Genomic DNA, 18,321 nt, shown 5'->3' with positions numbered 1-18,321 from the left:
CTCCTTGAGATGTTTAAAGCTTGGGAAATCTTTTTGTATCCAAATCCGGCTTTAAACTTCTCCACAACAGTATCTCGGACCTGCCTGGTGTGTTCCTTGGTTTTCATAATGCTCTCTGCACTTTAAACAGAACCCTGAGACTATCACAGAGCAGGTGCATTTATACGGAGACTTGATTACACACAGGTGAATTCTATTTATCATCATCGGTCATCTAGGACAACATTGGATCATTCAGAGATCCTCACTGAACTTCTGGAGTGAGTTTGCTGCACTGAAAGTAAAGGGGCCGAATAATATTGCACGCCCCAATTTTCAGTTTTTTATTTGTTAAAAAAGTTTAAATTATCCAATAAATGTTGTTCCACTTCACTTCCCACTTGTTGTCGATTCTTGACAAAAAATTACATTTCATATCTTTATGTTTGAAGCCTGAAATGTGGCGAAAGGTTGCAAGATTCAAGGGGGCCGAATACTTTTGAAAGGTACTGTAGATATTACATTTGGAACAATCAAGATATACATATCGATTTATTATATATGGCAGAAAACACTCAGTTGACTTGAAGTTCCGCTCTGAGACCCCCAATTTGGCCAAATTTCAAAACTGTCCGATATGCATGTGTGATACATCATTGGAAAGCTTAAAATCTCCATTTTCTGGAGAAAGAAAATTTTTGAATAGGAGGGCATTTAAAAAAAAAAAAAAAAGTTTTAAGTTTTTTTAAACAGCAAAACTATTTTGAGGTGAAAGCACGCGAGAGCAGAATTACAGACGCCATGACTTTAACGAGATATTATCGCGTACTTACCTTGTTTCGATCCAAAAACTCCATGTAGCATATATCACTGAGTGTCAAGACACAGTTGTGAATGCCCACAGCTGGATTTTTGGGGGATTTTATGGGTGAAACATGGCAATATAACAAGGGTCGCAAAGCAGAAATCGCAGAAATCATGGAGTGGTCGAGATTTTCTTTTTCATATATTTACCCTTTTAAACGTTTTTTTTTTTTCTTCTTTGTTTGGATCGATTATTTATCATCTAACATATTGGAGAAAATGCGACAGTAACAAAAAAATACAATTAGGTGATAGTTATGAGGTAGATATCCGTGACTTTTTTACAGATGCCATTTTTTTTCATTGTGACATCATTTGTTTAGGTTTAAAATATGCGAGTGAATAATTTTTTAAAGTCTTTTTTTTTTTTAAACGAAATATTAGACATTGATTAATCATTCTAAGCTAAAAATGAGACATTTTGAATAATAAATATAATTAACTTCGTTTTATGGCTGGGTTGAAACAAAAGCAGTTGTGCGACGTCTGTAAACGTGGTTTTCCAGGGTAAAACGGACAAATTAAAAATAGTTCGGGGGCTTCATGCGTCATGAATCTGCTATGGCAGCGTATAGACATATTGTTCTATCAAACACAAGAGTCGTTTTGGCTTAAAATACAGCAGTTTCTTTTAAAGAGGAGTGCAAGGGCAGAAACTGCTTTTTTAGGCTTGTCTGTTTTCCGCCATATATTGGGTCAAGATAGAATAAAATTTTCTTAGTCAATTATTGAATGATGGTCAACTTTTTACATATAAAGAATTTTGTTCTGCTTACACAACCCCTAGCAAAAAGTATGGAATCACCAGTCTCGGACAAGCACTCACTCAGACATTTTATTATGTAGAACAAACTCAGATTAAAAAAAGCTTGAAAAAATTAGTTCAAAAGTGCAACTCCTTGGCATTCAGAAACACTAAAAGAAATGAAAAAACATTTTGGTGGTCAGTAAATGTTACTTTTATAGAGCAAGTGCAGGGAAATATATATGGTATCGCACTATTCTGAGGAAAAAAATAGCTTGGCTTTTATGACAGCTTGCAGGGTTAGGGTTAGGGTATGGACTTGATGAGTATTCTTCATCAATTTGGTGCCAACTCTCTTTGATTTCAGTTGCCAGCTCATCCTTGCAGATCGGAGCCTTGCTGTGGACCCCCCCCCCCCCCCCCCCCCCCATTTTCACCACAGGTTTTCAATAGGGTTGAGATCTGGGCTATTTGCAGGCCATGACATTGACTGGATGAGTCTTTCGCCAAGGAATGCTTTAACAATTTTAGCTCTGTAGCATGATGTATTGTCATCTTGGAAAATGACATATTTTCAATTGAAGGGATAAGAAAGCGGTCTAAAATTTCAATTTCAATTTGTGCATTTATTGAAGATTTAACCACAGCCATCTCCCCAATGCCTTTGCCTAACATGCAGCCCCATATCATCAAGGACTGAGGGAATTTTGATGTTTTTCTTCAGGCAGTCATCTTTGTAAATCTCACTGGAACAACACCAAACCAAAGTTCCAGCCTCATCACCTTGTCCAATGCAGATTCTTGACTATACGTAAAACTATGGCCAAGAATGGTGTTCATGGGAGGACTCCACAGAGGAAGCCACCGCTGTCTAAAAAAGCATTGTTGCTCAATTAATGTTCGCAAAAAGGCACTTGGACACTCCACAGAAGTTTTGGCAGAATATTTTATGGACTAATGAAACCAAAGTTGAATTTTTTTAGAGTAACACGCAACGTCATGTGCGGAGGAAAAATGGAACAGCTCACCAACATCAACACCTCATCCCCACCGTGAAGCATGGTGGAGGGAGTATCATGATTTGGGGTGTTTTGCTAACTCAGGGCCTGGACAACTTGCAATCATTAATGGAATAATGAATTTAAAAGTTTATCAGGATGTTTTGCAGGAAAACCGGAGGCTGAAAAGAAGCTAAAAAGAGGATGGATGCTGCAACAAGACTGATCCAAAACACAGAAGTAAATCAACTTTAGAATGGTTTCAGAAGAACAAAACACACATTCTAGAGTAGCCAAGTCAAAGTCCAGACTTGAACCCCATTGAGATGCTGTGGCATGACCTAAACACAGCAATTCATGCCAGACATCCCAGGAATCTAACTGAACAGCAGTAGTTTTGTAGAGAACAATGGGCCAGGATTAGTCCTGATTGATGTGCTCGACTAATTTGCAACTACAGGAAGCGTCTGGTTGAAGTTACTGCTGCCAAATGGGGTACCACAAAGTATTAAATGTGATGGTTCACATACTTGTTCTTCCACCTTCTGTCATTGTTTGCATACTATCCTCATTAAAATATGAAAAGCTATAAATGTTTATTTAGGTAGTTTTAAAGCAGTTTTTTCATCTGTGTGATTTTGACAAACATCAGATCACATCAGATTTTATGCAGAAATCTGAGAAACACCAAAAGGTTCAGATACTTTTTCATACCAAGTTATTAACTTTCACATGGCAAATTTATGACGTTTTAATCTGATAAATTTACTTTTTGAATAATTTTCTCTGTGTTGGTTTGAGTGTTGGACTAGTTATCAGATTATTCCATTTATTTTAAATAATATTACCGTTTGTTCTTATGAAGCCCATTCTTCTAAAAGTTGGTCATTTTCACCTAAATTAAGAAAAAAGTGCTTTGAAATAATGTTTTGAACAATGTCTCTGCTGTCCTCACTCATGTTTACTTTTTCCCAATCTAGACAGCTAGCTAACGATGCTTTAATAATCAGACTTCCTTTTTGATCTGATTTATTGAAAGAATGGCCTCAAACCATTGTCCTCTTAAGCCCGTTGTAAAACAAAAAAAAATACACAATGTAGCATTAGCAACAACGTTAGCTCACCAGAGAAGTTCGCTAAACAATAAACAAAAAACGTCTCATACAAAAAATATACATTTCTAGCTATACCAGATTATATACATTCTTTTCCACATCCATACTTAGGGAAAAATCTTGTCCAGGGATCATATAAACACAACATTAAAACATGGGCGTCAGCCTGAGACGATGTGCAGCCATATTGAATCGGTAAGAATACAATAAACCATGTCGCAAAGCGACCACAAGAGGGCGCTGTAGGACAGTACAAAAAAACCCTGCTGTAAAATTTACCAAAGGGCAGAATATCTCTTCTTGAATTAAGAACATTTCTGAATTTTTTTGATTTGTTTTTTTGGATTAAATACACTAACTTTTTGCTGAAAATAAATCTTGTAAGATTATTCTCAGTAAGGTATTTTTCTTATTTCAACAAATTAAGAAATTTACTTCAAGCACTGGCAGTAATTTCCCTCGTTTCCCAACAGATTTACACTGAAAAGAGAATTTAACTAGTTTTAAGGTGTGTATTTGCAGTTACTCTTCTCTCCTTCTGCTTCGCGGAAACATACCCGGCACTGCCATGGTATGTCCCTTCTACATGAACCACATGTGTATCTGTAGCAGTCAACACATCGTTCCGTGGCGGGATTGCTCTTGCATTCATCCTTCACTTGACACTTCGCCCTTTTCCCAGGGCTAGGTGTTGGAGGTTGTTGCCGAAGCAATTTTTCCTTCCGCTCCTTCTTTGCGCCCAAATGAGAGTCGGCCAATTCCTTCGCAAGACCCACCAAGAAGTCCACCCGTCTCTCTTGCCTTCCGGTGCATGCCTGATACAACACGTATGCATTCAGTGCTGCCATGTCAATCATATTGTAGAACACGGCGATTGGCCATCTCCGTGTTCCTGTGCGCACGCTGAACTCCCGCACCATCTGGTCCATCAAATCCACACCACATTTTGTGGTATTGTATTTGGTTAAGGTGTTTGGCTTCCTTTTGGTGGTATCCTCAGTCTCAACCACACTGTGCATGTTGCTGAGGATGTAGACAGTGTTCTTCCTTTTGGGCGCATACACTGTCAGCGTGGCATCAGTGGTTGAAAACACCTAAAAAAAAAAACAGAAATTAGTTTCACGGCACTTTTACACAGAGTGTCACACTTACAACCCCTACCAAAGAGTATGGAATCACCAGTCTCGGACGAGGACTCACTCGGACATTTTATTATGTAGAACAAACTCCGATAAAAACCTTGAAAAAAAATAACGAATTAGTTCAAAACTGCAACTCCTTGGCACTCAGAAACACTAAAAGAAATGAATAAAAAACATTGTTGTGGTCAGTAAATGTTACTTTTATAGAGCAAGTGCAGGGAAATATAGAATCACTCCATTCTGAAGAAAAAATATGGAATCAGTCCATTTTGTGTAGAAAATACAGACACGCCCAGTCAATTTCCTTTCCTTCATTGGGCCCCTGCCTCAGATTAGATCTGCTCGTTAGTCAGCAGTTAAAAACAGTGCAAAATCACACCTTGGAGGGCTGCTGGACCAAGTGGATTCACAAAAATCATGGCTCCAACATGAGAGATGTCTCTTGAGACCAAGGAGGGGATTATCAAACTTCTTGGAGAAAGTATCGCTACACGTATGGTTGCCAAAGAGGTGGGCTGTTCACAGTCAGCTGTATAAAAAATATGGACCAAGTACAAACAACATGGCAAGGTTGTTAAAGTTAAGCGCACTGGTAGACCGAGGAAGACATCCAAACGTCATGAAAAACAACTAAAGGTCGTATGTCTTGAAAACAGAAGATGCACAAAAAGACAAATGAAAAAGAAATGAGAGGAAGCTGGAGTCAAGGTATGTGACAGAACTGTGCAAAATCGCCCAAAGGAAATGGGATTTTCATACAGAAAAGCTAAAAGGAAACCCATCATTGACACTTAAACAGAAATGAACAAGACTGCAATGGGCGATAGAGAGGCGATCATGGACTGTGAATGACTGAATGATCAGTGATAAGTCAAGAATCTGGATTGGACAAGGTGATGATGCTGGAACTTTTGTTTGGTGCCGTTCCAGTGAGATTTACAAAGATGACTGCCTGAAGAAAACATCAAAATTCCCTCACTCCTTGATAATATGGAGTAGCATGTCAGGCAAAGGCATTGGGGAGATGGCTGTGGTTAAATCTTCAATAAATGCACAAGTTGTCATTGAAGTTTTAGACAGCTTTCTTATCCCACCAATTGAAAATATGTTTGGGGATAATGAAATCATTTTCCAAAATGACAATGCATCATGCCACAGAGCTAAAACTGTTAAAGCATTCATTGGAAAAAGACTCATCCAGTCAATGTCATGACCGGCAAATATCCCAGATCTCAACCCTATTGAAAACCTGTGGTGGAAATTGAAAAAATGGTCCACAGCAAGGTTCCGACCTGAAAGGATGATCTGGCAACTGCAATCAAAGAAAGTTGGTGCTAAATTGATGAAGAATACTATTTGTCACTCATCAAGTCCATGCCTCAGAGAGTGCAAGCTGTCAAAAGGGGTGGTGTAACTAAATACTAGGGCTGTCAAAATTATCGCGTTAATGGGCGGTAATTAATTTTTTAAATTAGTCACGTTAAAATATTTGACGCAATTAATGGTCCCACTTGGGTGCAGATGGAAGCATGTGCATGTCTCCCAAATTCATTAGCCGCCTTGTGTGGTGCGCCACTGCCCTTGAAAGTTGGGGTATCGGGAAATAACCCAGTATTATCTCACTCCCTTCGGATACTTTCTCAATTTAGGAAAAAAAATGGTGTAGTTGGTACTTGCCTTTTTAGCCCAGTGGCGTCGAATCATTTTTTGGTACCCTCAACAGTCGATAAAGCTTTTCATTTATGGTCCAGCTCCTTACACGTTTAAATGACCTTTTTGTGGATGATAGTTTTGCCTCTTTTGCACAGCTATTCCAAAGATTTAATATTCCTAACTCTCATCATTTTAGATATCTGCAACTTAGAAGCTTTGTTAAGAGTATCATACCGCTTTTCCCAAATAAACCTCCTACAACAGTTTTAGATGACGTTATGTCTTTAGATCCGACAGAGAAAGGGGGAATTAACCGCATTTTTAATCTAATTTCTCATATGGTAGCTCCGTCCTTATCCAGAATCAAAGACCTGTGGGAACGGGATCTTCAAACACCAATCGGAGAGGGACTGTGGTCTAAGGTCTTGGGTAGGGTCCATAATTCATCTATGTGCGCTCGTCATGCTCTGATTCAATTTAAGGTAGTACATCGGGTACACTACTCTAAGGTAAGATTGTCCAGAATCTTTCCAGAAATCAGCCCTTTGTGTGATAGGTGTAAGCTGGCGGATGCAACACTGATCCATATGTTTTGGTTATGTCCGGGCTTAGAAATATTTTGGAAGGGTATTTTTGAAGCCCTCTCCTTAGTGGTAGGGGTTGGAATCACTCCTGATCCTTTAATATCAATATTTGGAGTTTAACCGGAGGGTCTGTGGCTGCCTACTTGGGGGTGTAGGGTTATTGCTTTTACCACCCTTTTGGCGCGACGTTTGGTTCTTTTGAGGTGGAAGGAGGCTGCCCCACCCACAACGTCGCATTGGATAAGGGATGTGCTGATGAACCTTAGGCTCGAGAAAATCCGATATATTCTTCGCGGTTCTGAAAAGAAATTTTATAGTACATGGGGACCTTTTCTTTCATTCTTTGACAACACCGCTACACAAGTGCAGGAATGACATATGCACTGTTATATTGCTCATTTAGCCATGGGGGATGGGCAACGGTACGGTCGCTGTCCATGCTGCTCCTATTTGGTGGAACATTTGAATGTATTGCACTGTATTTTTATTCCGTAACAATTATGTATTGGAAGTGATGGCACGGAAGAACTTTCTATGACTCTCTGGACATTTACGATTAGACTTAGACTTCATGGTTGGTTGTGTTGGATAACTTAGAGTGAAACTTTTTTTTTTTTTTTGGGGGGGGGGGGGGGGGGGAGGGGGGTGTTCTGTATTTTTGTAAAACCAATAAAAAGAAATTTGAAAGAAAATATTTGACTCAATTAACGCACATGCCCCGCTCAAACAGACTAAAATGACAGTACAGTGCAATGTCCGCTTGTTACTTGTTTTTTGGCGCCCTCTGCTGGCGTTTGGGTCCAACTGATTTTATGGGTTAGTACTAAAGATGTCCCGATTGATCGGCGTCCTGATCGATCGGGTCCGATCACGTCATTTTCAAAGTATCGGAATCGGCAAAAAAATATCGGACATGCCTTTTTTAAATATATAATTTTTTAATTAAATCGTTTTCCAATTGTATTAACGTTACAGACAAAATGTCTTACACTCATCCAGAGTCTTTAGTTTTGGCTTAAAGTAGGGTTATCAAATTTATTGCGTTAACGGCGGTAAATTTTTTTTTTTAAATTAATGACATTAGTGTATTTAACGCAATCAACGCATGCGCTGCACGACCCACTCATGCAATGTCGCGTTCAATCTATAATGGCGCCGCTTTACCTATATATAGAGCTAAGAGGCAGCGTAAAATGAGTAGAGTGAATTTTGGCAGCATTTAGAGCCTTTTTTTTAATTGACTAAAGCCTTACAATCCCTCTCTCAACAATTAGAAATATCGTGGGAAAGAAAGGTAGTAATTGATCTTTTTCTTAACACCCTGTTATTTCCCAACGCAGAGAAGATATATCAATTGGTGCCACTTTGCACAGTCATGGTTGCACTTCCCACCATGCATTTGGGCAGAACAGTTAAATGGCTACAGTATCATTTACTGAAAGCTCAACAAATACACTAGATGGCAATATTTAGTCACAATATACAAAGTCACATTTATCCTTTAAGAATCACAAGTCTTTCTATCCGTGGATCCCTCTCACAGAAAGAATGTTAATAATGTAAATGCCATCTTGAGGATTTATTGTCATAATAAACAAATACAGTACTTATGTACCGGTACTGTATGCTGAATGTATATATTCGTCGGAGTTTTATTCATTTTTTTTTTAATGCATTGCCAAAATGTATATGATCGGGAAAAATTATTGGGAATGATTGGAATTGAATCGGGAGCAAAAATAAAGCAATTGGATCGGGAAATATCGGGATTGGCAGATACTCAAACTAAAACGATCGGGATCGGATCGGGAGCTAAAAAACATGATCGGAACAACCATAGTTAGTACCATAAGTGAGCATGGTGCAATTATTGACATCAACAATGGCGAGCTACCAGTTTATTTTTTGATTGAAAATGTTACCAATTTTAATAAAACGAAAACATTAAGAGGGGTTTTAATATAACATTTCTATAACTTGTACTAACATTTATCTTTTAAGAACTACAAGTCTTTATATCCATGGATCGCTTTAAGAGAATGTTAATGCCATCTTGTTGATTAATTGTTATAATAAACAAATACAGTACTTATGTACCGTATGTTGAATGTATATATCCGTCTTGTGTCTTATCTTTCCATTCCAACAATAATTTACAGAAAAATATGGCATATTTTATTGATGGTTTGAATTGCGATTAATTATAATTAATTTTTTAAGCTGTAATTAACTCGATTAAAAATTTTAATCGTTTGACAGCCCCTAAATACTACAGATGTGTTTTTTTATTTCTTAGTTTCTCATGAGTCCATATTTTTTTCCCTCAGAATGGGGTGTTTCTATATTTCCCTGCACTTGCTCTATAAAAGTAACATATACTGACCACCACACTGTTTTTAATTCATTTGAGTGTTTCTGAATGCTAAAGAGTTGCACTTTTGAGCTAATTCATTATTTTTTTCAAGCTTTTTATCCGAGTTTGTTCTACATAATAAAATGTCCGAGTGAGTGCTCGTCCAAAACTGGTGATTCCATACTTTTTGCTAGGGGCTGTAGAGGCTGATGAGAAAAATCCTGCTACACACCTGAGTGGTGAACTCTTTGCGGTCCGTCCCTTTGATTGACTGAGGAATTTCCCGGCGAATCCTGTTGACTGTGCCAAGGATGGTGGTTTTCCGGCTGAGTAGTTGTTGTGCAAGTGACAGTGATGTGAAGAAATTGCCCGTGGTGACAGTTCTGCCCTTGTCCAAAAATGGGTCCATCAGCTTCATCGCAACGCTCTCAGACAGTCTCTCCCCACTAGGACGACTAAGGTCCTTGCCAAGATATGGGAGGACATTACAGATGTACTTGGATTTCAAGTCGCAAGCCACCCAAAACTTGATACCAAACTCATCAGGTTTGGTTGCACTGTATTGCAGGAAACTGCATCGTGTCTTTGTCGGGAAAAGCTGTTCGTCGATAGTGATATGTCGCCCAGGGTTGTAGGATGTAACGCAGTTGTTCACAAACGATCCCCACACATCGGAAATGGCGGCAAACTTATCGGTCTCCACTCGTTCACTGCGTGTGAACATGTCATCAAAACGTAGGTGTTGCATGATGTTTTGAAATCGATTTCGGGCCATTGTTGCAATTATCACTTGGTTTCCTAGGTCTGCCGACCAGCAGTCAGTCAGTGATGGGACTTTGGCAACCCCACGCAAGATGACGACAGCTATAAATGCCATTAGTTCAGGGACAGCCATGAACCAGTCCGGTTCTCCCTTTTGCCGTGCATGCTGAACAGTCCATTTTTGAATGCTATGAAGCATGTCGCGATTGATGAAACACAGAAAGCTCGCAAGGCGACTCTGGATACGTCTTCTGACAATCTCCACTGGCTCTCCATCTGTGGTGTACGGTTCAACTGGGGTGAAAGGGAGTTGTGTCCCCAACTGTTCTTCACGCCACACAGTGCCATCTTTTGCCGTCGCTGTTGCTGGAGGAGCATTCTCCTTACCTGCAGTGTGGACAAATTCAAATTATGAGCATGGAAAAATCAAATGATGTCACTTCCAAAGGGGCAAATTCTCCCACTTGAAAATATTAGAGAGACCTGTATTTGTCAACATGGGTAAACCTCAACCATGAGAGACAGAATGTGGACAAAACCCCCAGAAAATCACATTGTTTGATTTTTAAAGAATTTGAAATCATGGTGGAAAATAAATATTTGGTCGATACCAAAACTTCATCTCAATACTTTGTTATCTACCCTTTGTTGGCAATAACAAAGGCCAAACGTTTTCTGTAACTCTTCACAAGATTTTCACACACTGTTGCTGGTACTTTGGCCTATTCCTCCATGCAGATCTCCTCAAGAGCAGTGATGTTTTGGGGCTGTCGTTGGGCAACACGGACTTTCAACTCCCTCCACAGATTTTCTATGGGGTTGAGATCTGGAGACTGGCTAGGCCACTCCAGGACCTTGAAATGCTTCTTACGAAGCCACTCCTTTGTTCCCCTGCTGTGTGTTTGGGATCATTGTCATGCTGAAAGACCCAGCCACGTCTCATCTTCAATGCCCTTGCTGATGGAAGGAGATTTTCACTCAAAATCTCTTGATACACTGCCCCATTCATTCTTTCATTTACACGGATCGGTCGTCCTGGTCCCTTTGCAGAAAAACAGCCCCAAAGCATGATGTTTCCACCACCATGCTTCACAGTGGGTATGGTGTTCTTCAGATGTGATTCAGTATTCTTTCTCCTCCAAACACGACAACCTGAGTTTCTACCAAAAAGTTCTATTTTGGTTTCATCTGACCATAACACATTCTCCCAGTCCTCTTCTGGATCATCCAAATGCTCTTTAGCGATCCGCAGACAGGCCTGGACGTGTACTAGCTTCAGCAGGGGGACACGTCTGGCAGTCCAGGATTTGAGTCCCTGGCGGCGCATTGTGTTACTGATAGTAGCCTTTGTTACTGTGGTCCCAGCTCTCTGTAGGTCATTCACTAGGTCCCCCCGTGTGGTTCTGGGATTTTTGCTCACCGTTCTTGTTATCATTTTGACGCCACGGGGTGAGATCTTGCATGGAGCCCCAGATCGAGGGAGATTATCAGTGGTCTTGTGTGTCTTCCATTTTCTAATAATTGCTCCCACAGTTGATTTCTTTACACCAAGCGTTTAACCTATTGCAGATTCAGTCTTCCCAGCCTGGTGCAGGTCTACAATTTTGTCTCTGGTGTCGTTCGACAGCAATTTGGTCTTGGCCATAGTGGAGTTTGGAGTGTGACTGACTGAGATTGTGGAATGGTGTCTTTTATACCGATAATGAGTTAAAACAGGTGCCATTAATACAGGTAACGAGTGGAGCCTCGTTAGACCTCGCTAGTCAGTGGTCTTGTATGTCTTCCATTTTCTAATAATTGCTCCCACAGTTGATGTCTTTACACCAGGGGTGCACAATCCCGGTCCTCGAGAGCCCCTATCCAGCTTGTTTTCCATGTCTCCCTCGTCTAACACACCTGAATCAACTAATCAGGATCGTTATCAGGCTGCTGCAAAGCTTGCTAATGAGCTGATCTTTTGATTCAGGTGTGTTAAAGGAAAACAAGCTGGATAGGGCTCTTGAGGACCAGGATTGGGCGTCCCTGCTTCACACCAAGCGTTTTACCTATTGCAGTCTTCCCAGCCTGGTGCAGGTCTACAATTCTGTCTCTGGTGTCCTTGACAGCTCTTTGGTCTTGGCCATAGTGGAGTTTGGAGTGTGACTGACAGATTGTGGACAGGTGTCTTTTATACTGACAATGAGTTAAAACAGGTGCCATTTATACAGGTAACGAGTGGAGCCTCGTTAGACCTTGTTAGAAGTTAGACCTCTTTGACAGCCAGAAATCTTGCTTGTTTGTAGGTGACCAAATACTTATTTTCCACTCTAATTTGGAAATAAATTCTTTAAAAATCAAACAATGTGATTTTGTTTTTTTTCCTCCACATTCTGTCTCTCGCGGTTGAGGTTTACCCATGTTGACAATTACAGGCCTTTTTAATCTTTTTAAGTAGGACAACTTGCACAATTGGTGGTTGACTAAATACTTATTTTCCCCACTGTATGGATACACTGCTGGCCAAAAGTATTAGCACCCCTGCAATTCTGTCAGATAATGCTCAATTTCTCCCAGAAAATGATTTCAATTACAAATGCTTTGGTAGCAACATCTTCATTTATTTTGCTTGTGATGGAAAAAACACAAAAGAGAATAAAAAAAAAAAAAAAAAAATTCATTTTACACAAAACTCCAAAAATGGGCCGGACAAAAGTATTCGCACCCTTTGAAAAATCATGTGATGCTTCTCTCATTTGTGTAATTATCAGCACCTGTTATTTACCTGTAGCACATAACAGGTGGTGACAATAACTAATCACACTTGCATCTTGGGATGCAACAATACAGTTAAGTCACACGGTTCAGTATGATTTTCGAGTCGATTCAATACATTTAATGCTCTGAAAAAAAAAAAAAAGTTTTTTTTTTGGTTTGTTTGTTTCAATGTTTTTTTTATTTTGCTAAAAAGGAAAAATAACATTGCCATCATATAAACATGCATTTTAGTGCATTGATGTGCTTACTTCTTACTGATCTGAAGAAATTTTACATAAAAGTGCTGAAAACAATTTTTAATGTTTGTAAAGTGAGGCGGGGCACACTGTTGATTGCTACAGCTCTCTTAGCAGCTATTTGCAGCATTATCTAAAGTCACGGGCAAGGGCGTAGGTATGGTCTCAACATTGGTGGTAGGAGTGGGAACCTCTTATTACCTCACGATACTATACAGTTTGCGATTCAAAGCTCACGATAATGATCTGACGATATGGCGATACAACGATTATCGATACATGGGTCAGGAAATCATTCTAGGATATTCTACAAACAACTAAGAAACAGAAAAACAAGCTTCTGCTATAAATTGGAATGAGTTTATCACTCGTAGACGTCCAATCCATTTGAACTGGGAGGGTGGCAGCGAATGTTCATTCGCTGCCATCCCTCCCACTTCAAACGGATTGAACGTCTATGGCCGTCTGTGGCAGCCACTGCCAGGTAATGAGGTAATTTTGCGCCATTCAAGGTCATTTGCCTGTTGATTTTCAGTTACTTCCTGTTGATTTTGGGCTATTTTATAGGTCACTTCCTGTTTATTTTGCGTTACAGAACAGGACGTGACCTGGGAATCACCCAACTGAATAGACACTAGCCACGTTTACATGCTGACTTTTATTCATACCGATTCAAATCATTCCGAATGGAAATTTCAGATCAGCTGTTTACATGTTACTTCATCTATTCCGATCCAGCGTTTACATGTGACTGCCTTTATTCCGAAAGGACGTTTGACAACTGCCGTCTGACATGCGCAGATTAATCAAAACAAAGCGTCACGTTGCAAAACATGGAGATCGATCGTCGGAGTGCTGCTGTTTTAACTTTAACCCACTTGTTGTGTTTCCGGGGTCGTATCCGCTTCTGCTGTTTTGCTCTTTTGCCTTGTAGTAGCCGGTTTTCCACCGGTTTCTAATCTGGTCAACGCTCCGGTCTATTCCGGCTTCGTGTAACCTCTCGTGAACTTTTTTTAAATAGTTCACTGTTCCTTGTTTTACGCCCGTCTAAGCGAGCAATTATATTCAATTCTTTTAAAGTTTGAATTAAATACAATCTTTCCGCCGGACTCCAATTAGGTGCGCTGTGCTTGGAAGCCATGTTGCAAGTGACGTTACTTACGTCACAAAGTGACGTCACCACGTCAGTACGGAGCATGTGCAGAAAGAACGCAACCAGACACCATTCCGCTTCCCTGTTTACATGATATAATTTTACTTCTAATCGGTTTGGGAAAAGGAATATTCCACCCCTGTGAATCTGAATGAAATTCCATTCGGTTTGGGCCTGTTCATTCCGAATGAGGTGTTTATATGGAACACATTTATTCGGTTTGAACAAATATTCCGATGGTAATTGGAATATTTGGCTCCATGTAAACGTGGCAACTGACTCAAACTCAACAGGATATGACCTATAAATGAACAGCAAGTGACCTGTAAATGCCCCGAAAATCAGACGACTGCGAATGCTCTGGTTTCGAATTAGTGCTGCAACGATTAATCGATTAACTCGAGTATTCGATTAGAAAAAAAGATGCAAATTAAATTTTGCTGCTTCGAGTGTTCGTTTAATTAAAGTGGCGTTGTAATGGTTTGTTTTGAAAGTGTTTGCATTTATTTTCCACCTCATTTCACATGGCTGAACCCATGTGTTCCCTGTTAAGACCAACATAAGCGTTTGTTTGAGCTAAGGATTTTTTGGAATGCATTCCTAATTTAAAGTAGGGTTGTCAAACGATTAAAATTTTTAATCGAGCTAATCACAGCTTAAAAATTAATTAATCGTCATTAATCGCAATTCAAACCATCTATAAAATATGCCATATTTTTCTGTAAATTATTGTTGGAATGGAAAGATAAGACAAGACGGATATATACATTCAGCATACAGTACACAAGTACTGTATTTGCTTATTATAACAATAAATCAACAAGATGGCATTAACATTATTAACATTGTCTTCCGATCCATGGATAGAAAAACTTGTCGGTCTTAAAAGATAAATGTTAGTACAACTTATAGAAATTTTATATTGAAACCCCTCTTAATGTTTTCGTTTCATTAAAATTTGTAAAATTTTCATTCAAAAAATAAACTAGTAGCTCGCCATTGTTGAGGTCAATAATTAGACCATGCTCACTCCCCAAACCCATAAAATCATTTGGACCCAAGCGCCAGCAGAGGGCGCCAAACAACAAAAAAACAAGTAACAAGCGGACAGTACACTGCTGTCATTTTAATCTGTTTAAGCGGGGCATGTGCGTTAATTGCGTCAAAAATTTAAACATGATTAATTAAAAGAATTAATTACCGCCCGTTAACGCGATAATTTTGACCGCCCTAGTTTAAAGGTATATTTAGCCATTTTTTGTGGGCATATGTGTCCGAGCCATTTGTTAAGAGCATTGTAAAGAAGCGTTAGCATTTTGTAGCATTTAAGCTAGTGGATTTTTGGTATGCAAGTTAGCCAATTGTTCTTTTGTTGTACATAGATCCTCTTTTTTATATACCGTGTGAGGCTAAGCTCAGGCATTTTAATTTTTTATGTTCCTTATCCGATTACTCAATTATTTGAACTAAATAGTTCATCGATTAATCGACTACTAAAATAATCGATAGCTGTAGCCCTGTTTCGAGTGAACGAACGTTCCCAGTCTAAATGGATTGGGCGTAGAGCGCCGTCAATGGCACTGTAGAGTTACCCGAGACACTATTATGGAGGAAGATTTTGGTAGCAACTTGTTGGTTCCTTTTTTTTTTTTTTTTTTTTTAAACATTGACACCTTTTTAAAACACTGTCTGGATTCTTGGCAGGAGCATATCAATAACCTTTTGGGATACAAAGTAACACGATATATATCACCTAGGGCTGTCAAAATTATCGCGCTAATGGGCGGTAATTTTTTAAATGAATCACATTAAAATATTTGACGCAATTAACGCACATGCCCCGCTCAAACAGATTAAAATGACAGCACAGTGCAATGTCCACTTGATACTTTTTTTTTTTTTTTTTTGAGTTTTGTCGCCCTCTGCTGGCGCTTGGGTGCGACTGATTTTTATGGGCTTCAGCACCCATGAGCATTGTGTAATTATTGACATCAACAATGGCAGGCTACTAGTTTATTTTTTGATTGAAAATTTTACAAATTTTGTTAAAACGAAAACATTAAGAGGGGTTTTAAAATAACATTTCTATAACTTGTACTAACATTTATCTTTTAAGTACTACAAGTCTTTCTATCCATGGATCGCTTTCACAGAATGTTAATAATGTTAATGACATCTTGTTGATTTATTATAATAAAAAAATACAGTACTTATGTACCGTATGTTGAATGTATATATATCCATCTTGTGTCTTATCGTTTCATTCCAACAATAATTTACAGAAAAATATGGCATATTTTATAGATGGTTTGAATTGCGATTACGATTAATTAATTTTTAAACTGTAATTAACTCGATTAAAAATTTTAATCGTTTGACAGCCCTAATTATCATCATATCGATATTTTGTCACATCCATACTGAGCATTTTTAACACCAACCACAACCATGTGTTTATGTGTATCTTATCGTCTTTAATGTTTTGCACTGTTTTTAATTATTCTTCAAATATTACCAATGTATGTCACTCATTAACAGTTGGGGATGACTATGGAGTACAGTACACAAAATATTTTGCATGTCCAAGCTCTGACGTCACTTGAAAGACTTGCAAAATTTTCAGGAAAGTACCTATTTTTGTGTTTTGGACCTTTTGTTTCTGTGTAACCTTGCATTTTGTTGGAGAATATATAAAAATAAACCATGTCATTTGGGTCGTACTTTCAAGTGTTTATTCAATAAAGGCAAATATTAAATGCACATCAAACTACACTTTTACAAATATTAGTTAAGGCGCAGCAAATGGTTACCGTTCGATCTAACACTGTCAGATTTTCCACTCCAAAGTGATCTAACATATTGATTGGCACAACCGATTGCAAAATCCTGTACTTGTTACGTACAACACCAATTACTCTCTCCACATGTATTCGGAGGTGGGCAATGCGTCTGGTCTCTTCTACGTCGCTTGCGTCAAGTTGTGCACGACCTCTTGTACCTGCAGGTAGCTTCACTTCCGCACACATCATACCCTCATTGTCCTTGATATTGAAACCTCTATCTGACAACACAATGTCCCCTGGTAACAATTTGTCAAGAAAACCACATTTTTCTTTTATGATCTTGTCACTAGTGCGTCCCCCCCACCCTTTAGATATAAATGATATCACACCTTGTGGGGTTATAACTATCAGGTACTTCATTGTGTGATGATGTTTATAGTGTGAGGATGTCTGTGCCCCGGCATGGAGATTAGATGGCGTTTCTGTAAAAATTTCGAAACAATCCACAATTGCAGCGACACGATCACCAAAAGACTCTACAAATTGGTGTGGCATACTGTCCATTAAACATTCTCTGCTCGGCCAGTGAATTAATGGAGAGAGACGTGAATACATAACAGCTAATGTTTGCTGAAAGATAATACTGACTGTTGTTCTGTGAACACGAAACAGGTAGCTGAGATGTTGCAAAGGAAGATCTAACCTTAAACGCATTAGAGTGAACAGAAAACACTGGAAGGGTGGTAGCTTTCGATTATTTGGGAGAAAAAAAGGAAGAAGTTGCGCAAATAAAAACTGTAAAACTGCCCAAGTTGGTAGTCCAGTATAGTACCTCACTTTTTCATCATCATTTTTCAGGAAGTTTTCATTAAGCTTATAATCATCTAACTCTTCTTTCAACAGCCGGTTTTCTTCCAAAAGGTTGTTTATCATGTCTTGCCTTGGTTTACACAACACACAGACTGGTGGCTGGTCCATGTCTGTCTGTGTGGCAACATGACAAGGTGGCTGGTCCATGCCTATGTGCGTTACAGGAGGAGAGCGTGGCTGGTCCAAATCATCTGGTTTCCAATCTTGGTGGTTCTCTAGCATTTCATAAGATTGCTCACCTGTAAACAATGCAAAAACAAGCAACACCGAGAAAACATCAGTCTGTGACCACAGATGTACAAAGTTTTTGTTGCAGAAAATTTGGCCAGT

At 39.1% G+C, this 18,321-nt stretch overlaps 1 protein-coding gene across 3 annotated transcripts in view; it reads right to left on the bottom strand.

Annotated features, from left to right (window-relative positions):
- Window positions 1-2,031: 2,031 nt before the first annotated feature.
- The window catches only part of LOC130930276 (uncharacterized), a 31,493-nt gene continuing 15,203 nt past the window's right edge, over window positions 2,032-18,321 (bottom strand). For all 3 annotated transcript variants that reach the window (XM_057858120.1, XM_057858122.1, XM_057858121.1), the window contains 2 exons: window positions 9,666-10,582; window positions 2,032-4,795 (listed from right to left, as the gene is read on the bottom strand). In XM_057858120.1, coding sequence (XP_057714103.1) covers window positions 4,205-4,795; window positions 9,666-10,582 — 1,508 coding nt within the window. In that variant the 3' untranslated portion in view covers window positions 2,032-4,204. The remainder of the gene's footprint in view (window positions 4,796-9,665; window positions 10,583-18,321) is intronic.

The sequence above is a fragment of the Corythoichthys intestinalis genome, chromosome 14 (assembly GCF_030265065.1).
Source record: "Corythoichthys intestinalis isolate RoL2023-P3 chromosome 14, ASM3026506v1, whole genome shotgun sequence".
NCBI lineage: Eukaryota > Metazoa > Chordata > Actinopteri > Syngnathiformes > Syngnathidae > Corythoichthys > Corythoichthys intestinalis.
Note: the sequence above shows the minus strand (reverse complement) of the source record. Positions and strands in the feature narration are given on the sequence as shown.